The 14,568-nt window shown below is 38.0% G+C and overlaps 1 protein-coding gene across 4 annotated transcripts in view; it reads right to left on the bottom strand.

Moving 5' to 3' along the window:
* Nucleotides 1–14,568, bottom strand: part of b3glcta (beta 3-glucosyltransferase a) — a 51,898-nt gene that overhangs the window by 7,969 nt on the left and 29,361 nt on the right. For all 4 annotated transcript variants that reach the window (XM_063907559.1, XM_063907556.1, XM_063907557.1 and 1 more), the window contains 7 exons: nucleotides 13,782–13,858; nucleotides 12,996–13,107; nucleotides 11,978–12,114; nucleotides 11,784–11,847; nucleotides 10,727–10,858; nucleotides 5,902–5,971; nucleotides 3,992–4,105 (listed from right to left, as the gene is read on the bottom strand). In XM_063907559.1, coding sequence (XP_063763629.1) covers nucleotides 3,992–4,105; nucleotides 5,902–5,971; nucleotides 10,727–10,858; nucleotides 11,784–11,847; nucleotides 11,978–12,114; nucleotides 12,996–13,107; nucleotides 13,782–13,858 — 706 coding nt within the window. The remainder of the gene's footprint in view (nucleotides 1–3,991; nucleotides 4,106–5,901; nucleotides 5,972–10,726; nucleotides 10,859–11,783; nucleotides 11,848–11,977; nucleotides 12,115–12,995; nucleotides 13,108–13,781; nucleotides 13,859–14,568) is intronic.

Raw genomic sequence — 14,568 nt, 5'->3', positions numbered from 1 at the left:
AATGAGTCAGTTAATAGGTTGATTTTGCAAGAAAAATCAAATGTAACAGTCGCCATAAAGCCACCTCGTAAAATGGGAAGATTTGGTGGTTTTCATAGCTATACATCATATCATAGAACAATGTTTTTTGTTAGGGTGTCAGACAGCAATGTTGTCCTGGGGTCTATTATAATAGTAGATAATATTAATATTAGTAGCAGTAGTGGTTTTGAAATCATTTCAAAGCCTGTTATAAATGTAAATGAAGCCAAAGTAGACTTTATAAACACCAATCAGTATAATGCAATCATTTACAATATGACCAATCAATGAGTCAATAAAACAAAAATAATAGTAAGTATTGAAAAAGAAAAGAGAGCATGCAGGTTTCAGCCAAACTTGACCCAACTCAAAACTATTACACATCATGGATGCATTATGAAGAGTGGCACTGTGGTAGCCTAGGGGATTGTACTGTGACCTTCCCTTTTATTATTTACAAATTTAAACTAGGTATGCCATCTCAAGTTGTTGTGCAGTTATGATGAGATGCATCAGTGAGGTCAGGATGTAGTGGTGGCTGCAATGATGTAAACAAAATACATGTGCATTTACAGAGGGGCAATTCTCAGCAGATAAGAAGAGAAAAGCACAAGGACTAGGCTGAACAAACTGCACAATCCACCCTAATGCTCTTCACAAACCAACAACATTAAGGTTTTAAATCAGATTGTAGCAGACGGGGTGAAAATCATCTTCAGAAACCTGATCAAACTTTCTTGGTGGCGAGGGTGCAGTAGTGATCGGAGCGCTTTGACAGTTGGTGCAAGAACTATCTGCACTTCAGTGTCAGGAAGGCAAAGTAGATGCTAGAGAATTTGTTACAAAGCAAGAAGCCGCTGGGACCTGTCACTATCCCCGACGAAGAGGTGGGGGAGACAAGGCGGTCCTCAAGTATGGGGGTTGCGTATCAACAACAAATTGGACAGATAACAGAGTAACTTTACAAGATAAGGTCCACTTTCATTCTTGACGAGTCTCAGCTTTGCAGCAGATAAGCCTGCTTTTTTAAAAGCAGCTGATGTCAGTTTACATCCTTCCCTGCCTCTATGCAAAGGAGTTCCTTGTTAAAGAACTGAGCAGCCTGGAGTCAGTAACTGAGGGAAGGCTGGAGACTAAACCAGACTCTTACGAACAACCCTTCACACCTCCCACAGTGTGCTGAAAGCAGCAGATGCATCATCCCATTATGTGCAACATGAGAGGTCTGAGGTGCTGTTTTGTGCCGACAGCCATCAGACTGTAAAATAAATTCAGCCCAAATGGGTTCTGGCTCAGGGAATCAGGAGGTTGCCGAGGCAGAGCGCTACCACTGTCTTTAAAAACGACCCTGGATAGCTCTGAGTGGTCTGACACTCCATTACATGTTTTCGTACATGTGTCTGATTATCATACATTATTCATCTCTAGCATCCAGCATCTCCCTCAGGAGAAGCTTAAGGATGTTGTTGGGGTTAAGCTTCTCCCAAGGGAGGATGGCTCTCAGACTGACTTGGAGCTGTGTTTTCCGGGACTGTTCCCCGCTCTCAGCCATACCTGTGACACCTACACTGGGAACACAGTGGGCATTGTTGCCAGGTGCAAGGAACACTAAACTATTGGTTTTCTACCCGTTTTCAACGTACTTTTGGGTTGATGTAGAAACTTCTTCCGTACGGTTTCATCAGCTTGTTCCTACAAGATGTTTTTGGTGTCTGCACCATAACATGAAATCAAAACATCAAAGAGGGCTTGCGCATCATTTGACATACTTTTTCAAACTGCAGTTCCAATATTGATGATAGAGATCTTGTCTAGAATGTTAAATGAGATTCTCTAAATTTGAAGGAATAGAGAAGATAGAGAAGAACTTGCCTCAATCATTCAAAATCTGGTACATTCCCCGTTTTTTGGTTGTGTTTACTGTGCTATGGAACGTAACAACAGTTGAACCAACAAAGAAAATAATGTTGGTTTTTTTTTTTCTCTGATTCACAACTCTAGCTCTTTGACCTCGCTGCTCTCTTGCTTGTTCGTTGAACAGGGGGAGAACTTTAAAAGGATGTGTGTTAAACAGCCTACTGTACATCCAGGAGATTGTTTTGTATATACTAAAAACAGGTATAAATGCCAAGTTGTACTTTTATGTTGTGGTTCCTGGTGTCTGCTCTTGTGGCCTGGAAACCAAACGGTGATGACAAGACCTACGATATAACTGCACCTGGCCAAGAAAATTTCAAGCAGATAACCCCCACATAAAACCAGTGAGCTTGATAGGTCTTGGGCAGATTGTGTTACCTAGACAGGCTAGCTGTTCTCTGCCATTATGCTAGCTAAGAGCTGCTTGCTGCTAATTAATACTAAAATAGGAGGGTTGTCGATCAACCATCATACTCTCGCCAAAATAGCATGGAAATTAGTAGCAAAACGACTATTATTACAAACAATGACCACTACATATTGCAACGTTAGTAAAGATGGACCCAGCAGTTACTGATGACAGATTTCCAACAAAGCTTAGGAAAAATAACATCTCAAGCTGCATATTGTCGAATACTGACAGTTCTACAGTCTGTTGAAATCAGCGGGGGATGTTGGCCAATCTTGTAGTGAGTAAATGTGCAGTTTATATCTCTCAGTTGGCGACAAGCTTCTCACATTCAAAACAAACAGAAGGCTGTGACACATTTATCACCTCAAAATTATTCTGAAAAACAATTAAAAAATCATGGTTAAGGACTCCTAACCTAATTGGGTAAATCTCAACTTTAGTAATACACATTTTATTTTTCTATGTAGCTCAGCTGACCCTGCAGCAATGTCCAAGGCCTGTTTCTGCTGTTGCAACTGAGGCTGAAGGAGTTTAGCATACTTATTTATTTACCAGGGACAGTGCACATTAATCAACATTCAGTTTCCACCTCAACGTAAATATGCCAGGGTTAGCTAATGACCTCATTTATATCTGTAGTCCCTGGGCATGTTTTTGCATGGTGGTATCAATACAATGCCTCAGTAAGCAGTACAGTAAAGCACATAACAACACAATATAATACAACACAATATGTTACCGTGGTGACACAAGTTTTGGTTTGCTTTAGTCATCTCTTCAGTTTATGTTCAACGGTTAGGTAAGTGATGCTCTCTTCACTCAACAGGAAACATGTTCCAGGATACTGACCACTCTGGTAGTTGCTCTTGCTTTCCTACCACTGCCATCCTTTCATGTAATGTACTGACTCATTGTGGGAGAAGCAAGCCCCCTCAAACTATAAAGATGAGGCAATCTTCTGGAAAACACAATTAAACAATCTGTAATTTTGTGTCGATATCTTTGTTTGTTGTGTGGGCTAGGTGAAGTTGAGATAGATGACCACTTTCTTTTTGACTATTTGTCTGCAGACATAATAATTGTTGAGTTAAATAACATTATTGCTGATTGCTTTTCGCATGTTGACTATAAAAGTTGAGTTGGGCAACAAAAAGGTAACCTTGTTGTTTTTAGTGAATATCTTGTGCAAGACAAACAATTAAATAACCTGCAATGTTGTTATGAAATTAAATATTTGGCCTCTGTTGCATTGTTAGTGTCTCGTTAACACATGAGGATTGGGCCCTTTGTGTGCAAGAAAAATAGTCAAACAAATTATCCTAAAAAACTATGGCAGAAGAAGATAGCTATTTGCGTTTCAATCAATTGCTTCAGTGTCTGTTTGTGAAAGACCTCATTTGGTTTCAGATTTGTCTTGCTTGCTCATAAGCAGCTTGTTAGGCAGTATGTGTGGGAGAACCTCATAGCACGTTGGCTGATTCTGTTGCTCGGTACGGTCTTATGACAACAGCTACCCAGATTTAATATATTAGTGCAGGCCACATTTTAATCATTAAGGGATTCAACTCTAGACTGACCCAAAGATATTCCAACAATGCCTTCATCTTTTCTTAATTCAACAAAATAAAAAGTAGCACTTACCTCTTTCTGTGTTTGGAACTCCTAAATTAATGGTTGGTATGGCTGGATCAGCATGGTCACTGTAGTACTCTAAAAAGAAGGCATCCTTTTCCCAGGTCTTCTTTATCACTGGAACTACAGTAACAGGGAGAATAATCAATACTGTTCACTGTTCAAAAAGTTTCACAACAAGCAGACCTCTGGTTCTGGACTGTGTTCACTTCCATGAGCAAATAAGCATTTTATATGTATCGCAATATATGGTTATTCCTATTTTTGTTGTCTGTTTAACAAAATACCTATTCTATTAGGGATACAATCATAATATTGATCATCAACAATTTTGTTTCTACAGTCCTTTAAACTCTTTTAATGTTCAAGATAATTTAGATGAAATATCAGAACGAGTCATTATTTGTAGAACAATAATTCAGTTTTTCATTTGAGAAATTTTAATCAACAAAAAGCACAAGAAGACCAGCAGTTCCTTTTTTTTCTTCTTGAATCAAAATTTCTCAAAGATTTGATTGGAATCTGAATGATGAGTGCTCGAGGTTTTGTGATGAGTTTCTGGGCTGTCGAGTGTGGGAAAAGAATAACCAGAGATGTGCAGGAGCAGCTCCAGGCCGTGTTCATCTCTCATAAATCAAATCAACAAAAGTGAATTAGAGTGGCATACCTCATAATGAAAGAATCAAACCAAAAAGTTGAGTTGGCTGACCTTACCTGTCGCTCAAGGCTCAGTAGGTCCAATTGAGCTCCAACTATCATACTGCTGTTTAATATAAGCACATTTAAATTATGGAAACCAAGCTTCAAATTAAAGGACGTGCTTGTCAGATGCTGAAGGTCAATAGATGCTAGAGAGTGGTTTAAAAAACAGACAAAATACATCCTACATGTCTTAGAACAAAACACAACCCATGCATGGTCTACCATTGGTAAAAAACACAACATAAGTTTAGCTGTATATCAGAAAACTGGTACAACAGTGATTTAGTGAAAATGTTAGTGAAGTAATAATGGGATACCTATGTTTCCTATCTCTATTTTGTTGTCGTATAAAAAAGGTACCCAATAATTGAAATGAGTTATTTAAGTTGAATCTTTCATATTGCAACAGTTATATGCATTCTGTGAACAACCATGAAAGGAAAAGGAGAGATCCCTGGAACTGCAGCAGATTGTTCGACTTATTTCATATGAACTTAATAAATGACTGCATGTTTCCACGTCCTCTAAATAAAAAGATGAGGATCATTGTTTTTGTATAACTGTATCACTACAGAAGTAAAAACAAAAGCCTTAACACTTTGTGATAGTGACATTTTATTATCAAAAAGCTGTTCCATTTCCATTTGTTATTGATCTAAGGTAACCTTTGATATAAAAATCCAATATCTATTTCCATCTGCATTTGAAACTGATAATGGCAGGTTGCCAGATGAAATGGTAATTAAGGTAATTTGTGCAATAACTTTTAAGTGCCATTCTTTGAATGTAGTGCACAATTTTCATACTGAAATTAATCCGCAATTTGATTTATTGACTGAACCTGCTACATATTTATCAGGTTATACGAAGATTAAATGAAGATAGCTTTATGCCATCAGAGCTTGCAAATAAACAGCTTAACAGAAGTAATTGCTTTTTAACATCTGCAGGATTGTCGTATGATTTTTCAGCATCGAGAAGTGCATATAATTATGAACTTCAAGGTTTTTTTCTCTTACACTAAATAGGCCTACTTTTAAATTATTTCAGAACTAATCGTATAATAATTAGAGCTTAATTATGACAATGAGGGAAAGCTCTTATTCAGTCATACATGTCACAAAGCTAATCCATTTAGTGAAACAACAGGTCAAAAGCATGTGCCATTTAAAGGTAAATTATGAATCAGATTTCGTGAGCGTGGGAGTGTGACTTACCTCTTTCACTGTGGAACTTCCTACACGTTTTCACAGCAACAAATACATCTTCTTTATTTACAGGCTCTCCCTTTGATGAAAATAGGAGACATTAATCAGAGAAATATCTCACATGAACATAACAGCACATATGATGAACAAAGTATCTATTTTATATGCAGCAACATTGTTCAAATGTAGTTTTGTGTGTGTCGTATCAGTTTTTTATCTTCAAAGTGAAATTAGAATTGGATATTTCAGTAAATGGTCTGAGGTCATTTGGCTGTCTGAATTTCTTCAGCTCTCCCTCTGAAACAAAAGACAAACAGCTGATAAGACTGCAGTTTATGTTAAAATTCAAGACTTTATGCTGAATTAGGTGTGAAATGTAATAGCCTTGGAGATGAAAAGAGGAGTAACATGCAAGCCTGGGAAATATGATAAATTAAATAAAAGGGATTATAAAACTGAAAATGTAACATCTATGATCCCTTCGTTATTACTTGCAGTCCAACATGGAAGAACCTGCAATACTTTTCCTTAATAAAAGCTCAAACACTCACACAAAGACACACTTAATCCTCAGACAGAATGCATTCAAATGTATGCTACATTAAAGACGTCATCAGCTTCTGCACATCCCATCGCATCTCAAAGAACAGTAGACATGATATGAAGTAAACCTCTAATAAAGCTTGAGCATAGAACTCATCTGAAAGTTTGAAGGATATTGTGCAAAAATCTGCAGCTATTACTTTAAATGGTTTCATTATCTACTGTTTGGAAACAATTGCTTACTTACACATGTAGAAGCTACAGAGCACCATTAGCTTTTATCTGGAGTCCAATATTCACTCTCTCAAATTCCTTTTCTTCCCGCCTCTGATGACTCCTGAGGGAAATATCTGGCTCTTTAGCTGATTCCAAGCTCTGCTATGTTCTCCAGATAGTCATTAACTGTGTCTGTCTGCTGTTGTCACAATGAGAGCAGTGAGAGGGAGCAAAAACAGTGTAGTTGGGGTTTGGACAGCCAAACAATGAGCTGGAACTGACTGTAAAGCTCCGTAAAGCTGATGGGAGTTACAGGTGCAGGTGACAACACTTTCTGCATGTTTATGTACACACATTTTGGAACACACACTTGACTATACTGGACATCATGTTTTGTTTTTTTTATATAATTTTCGGATAGAAAGGCAAAGCTTTGTTGACACAAGACCCCAAAAAAGGCCACATTTGATCATCATGTCTTATACAAAAAAGCCACTGTCCTGAAAAATAACAGGGCAGTAATGCGTCAACAAGTTTATTCTCCTAAAATAAAAAGGACAAGATATTCTAATTGTTGTACTTTGCCCCCCTAAATTTCCTCTGGAGGGTCTTGACTCTTGTACTGAAGGGGCCCCTACTTGGCCATTTGTCTTGTGAATGTTTAAAACAATAGCAGATTACTTTATGACCAATCTTGTTGTGTGTGATCCAAATTTCTCCCTGAATACTTATTAAACCTGTAACCTTAATCTTTCTCCACTGGCTGCTCAAGTATTGTCCCTTTGTCTGGTCAAATGAATGCAGTTTTATACAGTGGTATGCAAAAGTTTGGGCACCCCTCTGAGATTTCATGACAATTTGCTTTTCCTTTATAATAGAAGATCACAGCAACAACATTTGTTTTCCTACAAAGATGTAGACGTTTTAGTGTTTTCCAGACCAAAATTCTTAGGGTAGCATTACATAGTTTTATTATAATAAAATAAAATGCAAAAAATGGGATGTGCAAAAGTTTGGGCACCCTTATAAATAGCATTCATTTCAACACCTGTACGGATTTATAGCTGACAGGTTGCTGCACAAAATTGCTTTGATTAGCTCATTAGACCTTCAATTACACAGACAGGTGGAACCAATCATGAAAAAGGCTATTTAACATAGGTAATAGCTGGCTGTGCCTGGCCTAGGTTCTTTCTTAGGGAGTGGCAAGATGGGGACCTCAAAACAACTCTCCACTGACCTGAAAGCTAAGATAATCCAACATTATAAATTAGGAGAAGGGTACAAAAAATTATCTGACAGGTTTAAACTGTCTGTCTCCACAGTCAGAAACGTAGTTGTGAAATGGAAGGCCACAGGAACAGTCCGTGTGAAGGAAAGATGTGGTAGGCCGACAAAAATAGGGGAAAGGCACAGGCGAAGGATGGTGAAAATGGTCACAGAGAAGCCACAGACCACCTCCAGAGAACTACAACAACATCTGGCTGCTGATGGTGTAGTTGTTCACCGTTCCACAATCCAGCGTACTTTGCACCAGGAAGAGCTCATTGGAAGGGTGATGTGCAAAAAGCCTTTCCTGAGTGTTAATCACAAGAAGAGTCGCATGAGGTATGCAAAAGCACATCTGGACAAGCCAGAAGCATTTTGGAACAAAATACTGTGGTCAGATGAGACCAAGATTGAGTTATTTGGTCATAACATGAACAGGTATGCATGGCGAAAAAAACACACTGCATTCAATGAAAAGAACTTGTTGCCCACTGTAAAATTTGGTGGAGGATCTATCATGTTATGGGGCTGTGTGGCTAGCACAGGTACTGGAAAACTTGTTAAAGTTGAGGGCCACATGAATTCCTTACAGTACCAGGAGATTCTTGACAAGAATGTTCTAGAGTCAGTCACAAAGTTGAAGCTACGCCGGGGTTGGATTTTTCAGCAGGACAATGATCCTAAGCACCGATCAAAATCCACCAAGGAATTCATGCAGAAGCACAGGTACAATGTTCTGGAATGGCCATCCCAGTCCCCAGACTTTAACATCATTGAAAATGTATGGATTTATTTGAAGAAGGCTGTCCATGCACGGAGGCCAAGAAACCTGACTGAACTGGAGACGTTTTGTGTGGAAGAATGGGCCAAAATACCACCTGCCAGGCTTAAGGGACTTGTCTGTGGCTACAGGAGGCGTCTACAGGCCGTTATTGCAGCAAAAGGAGGCAATACTAAATATTAATGGAATTATTTCTTAGGGGTGCCCAAATTTATGCACATGCCTATTTTTGTTTGAATGCACATAAACATGTTTCTGTTTGACCAATAAAAGTTATTTCACTACTGAGATGTTTCTGTTACCATAAGGTATAACATATGTTAAAATGAAGTTGCTGCTTCAAAAGCTCAGCAAGTGACAAACTGATGCAGTGGTTTTCCTAAGGGGTGCCCAAACTTTTGCATACCACTGTATATAGTGATTTATAATTTATATTAATATAATGTAGGGATAACTATTCGGATTACAACAAACGTTTATCAGTCCTTTGAACACGTAATGCACAGTATGCATGCAGTAGGCAGTATGTGGCTTAAATCCTAAATGAAGAGCATTGAATATTTCAATTGTCAAAATAAGGTCATGGTGGAAAATATCTGCTGTACTGACATCCCAAATTCAACTCACCTCACCAACTGTCAACAAAGCTACTCTCAAAATTATTGATTATTCTTGTGTGCTTGCAATTGCCGCCTGAAGAATGGCTGACATGTCTTCGCAGCTCACAAACCAAATGTTCTTTCAGCAAGAGCAAACAATAAACTAACAATATATCACATACCATGTTGAAAGACATTTTTTGTAACTCAACACACAAACCAGGTCAGAATTATAATATAGTATAACACGGAATAAATGCGATAAATGCAAGTGCACCGGCAATATTGATGAAAGTGGACTTACATTTTTTTCTACATGACACTGTAAGTACCGGCCTTACTTACTGTGTGGGCCAATAATGATATATTTCGCCTCACTGGCTCCCACTCAGATGCAACGCAACATCAAGTAAGGCCTCAAGCTACTGCCAATTATTTCCTTCAGGATCATTCTACAGTAAGAAACTGCCTGACCCGAGACTTTTTACTTTTGCACGTGGAACCCACTGTTATATCTGTTCTCTGTATGATATTGTTTAAAAGAACCTACAGATACCATCATTTTTTTAAAGAGCATAGCTATTTTTGTAATAAAGTTTATATTAAACTAAAAAAGATGATCCTATTTAATGACCTATTAAAGTGCAGTATAGCACCAGTTTCTGACACTATCGCTGCTATATTTTGTTTCATTTAAATAACACTTCAACTAAATATTTTGCATTTCTATAAAGAGACACACAACCAGCTGATCCCTTAGACGTGTTATTTTATATTCACCACTTAACATGTGCTCATGTATGAAAAATGTGATGACTATGTGTGAAAAAGGGCCAAAAAACAGATAAAGAGGATAAAGGAGAAGAATAATTTTAGAGAATTGAATTAGTCATCGGCTCACACCGCGGCTCTACATGTGAATTTCCATTTGCTTGGAAAAGATATAATGCAAGGCGGAATCTAAGAAGAGGGAAAGCCAAAAATGTGTTTAAACAACGTTTAATGTTAGAATAAGAATTCAAGTCCGAGGTGGAGACGGATAACCATGACCACATTAAGTGGTCAAGGTTATGGTAAAAAAAAATTAAAGGACACAAAAGGATGTTGCTAAGCAACAGGGGAGGATGTCATTTTTGGTGGATGACTAAATCTAATTTAGTCAGCAAACTTCCTGTCTTTTTAGGTTAATTTACAATGTTCTACTGAATGGAGAATAAAGGCAGTAACGTTGACAGCTGCACTGTGAAATATTGGTGCTGATTCGATGTTGTAGTAGGCGCAAAAAGGCAGAATATTGTCAGCATCAGAGATCCGCCAACATATCACTATAAGTGTCCTCGGTTTTATGTTGTTTAATTTTGTTCTCTTACCATTTCCAGGGAATTGAGGACAACCTAATTGATGTGCACACAGAGCTTGTACTCACACACAGAGGAGGCACGGTGCTCAGAGACGTGGCACAGTGTTGGGTCTTGGGAGAGCCCTCCGGCTCAGTGCACAGCTCAGGAACGGCAGTGAGATGTGGACCGTTGCCATTGTCCCAGATATACAAGGCAACCTGTAATAAACAAATCACATTTGATAGCAGAAGACAAGATGCATTTGTTCTCACATCAAATGTAACATTTAAGACAGCTTTCAAAAGATAGACCAAAAGGGAGAATTTGAGAGCTGTTAAATATCACAGTACCTCTTTCTGATGAAGAGCAGAGTAAAATGTAGGATATAGTTTAACTTTTCTACAGGGGACGACGCAGGCGTTACAGTGAAAGAATATGTAATGAAGACAGTGGCATCAGTGCTGCCTGAACAAGGAACCGTCTCACAGAATAGGAACTACAGAAACTAAAAACTGATGTTTTGCCGACGTACAGCCTGCAGCTAATCTACTGACAGTGAACTGGAATGACATTCAGGATGCATGCCATATTTGTCTGTATTTGGCAGCATACAAGTAACCTTATTTTGTACTGAGGTTGCAGTTGCATGTTTGTGATGTGTATACTGTGGTGTTTCAAGCTATTTAATAATATTTTAAAACAACTTAAAGTCCCTTGATACCATTTGAAAACTCAGCATCCTTTAAGAAAGCACACATATAAATAACATATCGTATTGTAATTGGATCTTAGGACTGAGATCATGCCGTCTCTTACTGAATAACCTTTTACCAACTGAGCCTGATAAGTCCAATGCTGTGTTTACTCAACGAAATCCCTAGGCCTACCCGACTGAATTTCAGTGATAAAAATAAGAACCTCGATGCTGCACCATGACAATTCTCCAAAGAAATGAGATTTTACTTCAAGGTTAGATGGATTTCATGCCTTGCTCTTTTTGTGTAAATAAATTATAGTAGGTTGGCACTGGCTTGAGTGTGAGAAAAGAGAAATTTGTGAGAATATGGCTAAAAACCAGCAGTCTCATCTTCACTCTAGCAGACACAACAGGTATATAACCGTGTAAAGTGCATGTTATCTCACCTCATGTTTCAGGTCAATGGTGAAGTCAGATTTAAGTGGTTCATTTCTCACTTTGTCTGCGAGCCTAAAATAACAAATCACAGATTTCTGGTTGATATATGACATAAATAGAAAACTCCACAAAAAATGTTACTTCAATGATAACATAATGACTCAATTTCATAGATGCAATCAGATTTACTGCCCGTACTCACCGAACAAAAAGGGGGGTGCTTAAGGCCCAAGCAGCAACAAAGTCGGGATATTTAAACATGGAGGGATTCTCTGCAAACGCGTAGTGATGTATGATAGTCGACTCCTTGTCATGCAGGGGCTTACCCAGAAACCACTCCTGATAAATAACAAGCAAGGGACAGGATGTCAGCATGAGTGCAGGTAAGCTCTATCTCCTGTAAGATGTCACACTTTGTTATTTTATTCTTGTACCTTAAACATATTGACTTAATTTAAAACTTTTAACAATGCAGCTGCCAGAAAACCTTTGAAATTATTTTTAGTTACAACGTTTGTCACTGGCTGTAAAAATTGAAAGAAAAAAGATCTAGAGTCTTTTGATAATTGTTGATGCATCTGGAGTCAAAATAATCTTATATTGCAGAAAAAACACAACATGGGATTTTTCTTTTTGCAGAGTTTGATATGAAAAAGGATACTAGTCTGATGTCTCAGTGATATCAATCTTCTCAAATAAGCGTACTTCCAAAAAGTGCTTCAAATGTATATCTACTGTAATGAAGTTACAGTAAATTCTCCACGGGATAAGGTTGTGGATAATAATTACAACTATGGCTTGAGTACAAATAGCAACAACATTTTTTGATTATTTAAAAAAAACTGGATGGAGAAAGCTTTTGCTAAAATTGGTTTAGTAAATCTTTAATTAAACCCAGTGTAAAATTTTCTGTTTGGCAGCATTTATCTAATTCACTATTTATATTCAACCTACTCAACCAATATACAAGAGAAATCATTTCATGAGTGGGGACACAGAGCTTAAAGGAGGTCTACAGCAGAGACAGGAGTGACATGTCTGACAGGTTACAAAGTCAGCTGGCAGAGCTCAGTGCAGGAGCTAAACTGATACTGTAAGGATTGAACCAATGATCAACTAAGCTGGAGTTTTAGTCTCGCTGATGAAATTGGCATAGAGAGCCGGAGCAACACATACAGAAAGAGAAGGAAGGGGGTTTAGAGGGAATATTTAATACTAACTTTATTGTTGTCAAATTTTGAAAGGACTTGAACCAGCTTAGTCATCTTCACATTTGTTTCCTCCTCAAGAAATACAATCCAGGAGGAGTTTTTCCCGAAGGAGTTCGATAAGCTGAGGATGCACAAAAAAGAAACAAAACCAGAGTTAAATAATGAACCAGAAATAAGTGGAACATTGCCATGCACACACAAACTCAACAGAACATTGTTTTTTTGTTTTCATTTCAGGCCATTGTGAGGTAGTTTCTAACTGCAGCTTCTGACCTAGTCAGATCAAGGCAGCAACACAGTTTTCCCTTGAGGGGAGAGAGACAAAAAACATCACAAGCACACAGACTTCATTCAGGGAGGGCGGCTCTGTAATGATTGGGGATGCTTTTGGTGATCTATGTGCTAAATCTTTATGATGGAGGAAAAAGGCAGATTTAGAATACATTTCACAGCTTCCTCAAACCATTATTGAACATACATTGGATTTTTGAGAAAGCCAAAGCATGTAGATGACTGCAACTACTGTCATTATCATGCTGTTCAGGCCATCAAATGGTTGCAGTAATAGAGTTATTGTTGCAGTTATAGAGACATTAGGAATGTATTTGTTATAATGTGAGGCAATCCATCACAGTTATTGTGTAGATAATAGCTTCTGAGCAATCTGTAGCCCAAAAACGTGGTTCAAAATGTCCCAAAACCTAAATATAACTTCTTAAATCTCAGAGACAAAATTTCTGAATTTTTTTTCAACCCTTAAATCCACATTTGATCCTGAGAGTGCAGCATACTTACTTGGGCAGCAGAGGAAGGATACTCCAATCTCCCTCGTGATCTGATAAACTATGAAGAAGCAATACCACTGGTGGTTTCTGAAAAAAAAACCAGCACAAAATAAGATACGGGGATTTTTGTATTCCTCCAACAAAGTACCAGGAAAGGGACAAGCGTGTTTCAGAACTGGCTCATCAGCATTGTTATAGGACAATACTAGTATTTGGATGTTTTAGCCAATACAATTCAGACACACTCTTTTAAAGCAAACTATTGCAATCCAGGTTGGTGTTTTACATTTACAAAATATATATATTTCATTATCACACTACTGCACTTTGAGATATCTGCACTGCCGGAACTCACAGCGAAATTGTGACCAAAACATCAACAACAGTGAGTGTTTTTAGATGTTAACATGGAATGATTTGTTGTCAATGACGTTGGGTTCTGTCTTGTTGCCTTTCCATTCATGTGGTGAACAACGGTCCTGATCAGTCGCTGCCATTAAAGTGGTCACAGTTTTGCTAAAGTTAAATAACAAAATATCCCTCATTACACTCTGCCAAATGCTACAGTACAGTCCTTATGTTGGCACATCATGAGGAATCTCAAACGTTGCATCAGTGTCTTCCTCTTTGACTAATCAAGATTGAAATTGTATTTTAAGTTAAGTCTATTTTATGTTTTTGCCCAGATTTCACTCATTTGCACCATACCCAGAGTGTGTCCTGTTAGGCTTTACCACGTTTATATTGTGTAGTCTAAGCTTGGCTCAATTTAGGATTTGTTGCCTTATTGTTCCATG

The sequence above is a fragment of the Eleginops maclovinus genome, chromosome 18 (genome assembly GCF_036324505.1).
Source record: "Eleginops maclovinus isolate JMC-PN-2008 ecotype Puerto Natales chromosome 18, JC_Emac_rtc_rv5, whole genome shotgun sequence".
Classification (NCBI taxonomy): Eukaryota; Metazoa; Chordata; class Actinopteri; order Perciformes; family Eleginopidae; genus Eleginops; species Eleginops maclovinus.
The sequence above is the reverse complement of the archived record's forward strand: the minus strand, read 5'-3'. Positions and strand labels throughout refer to the sequence as shown.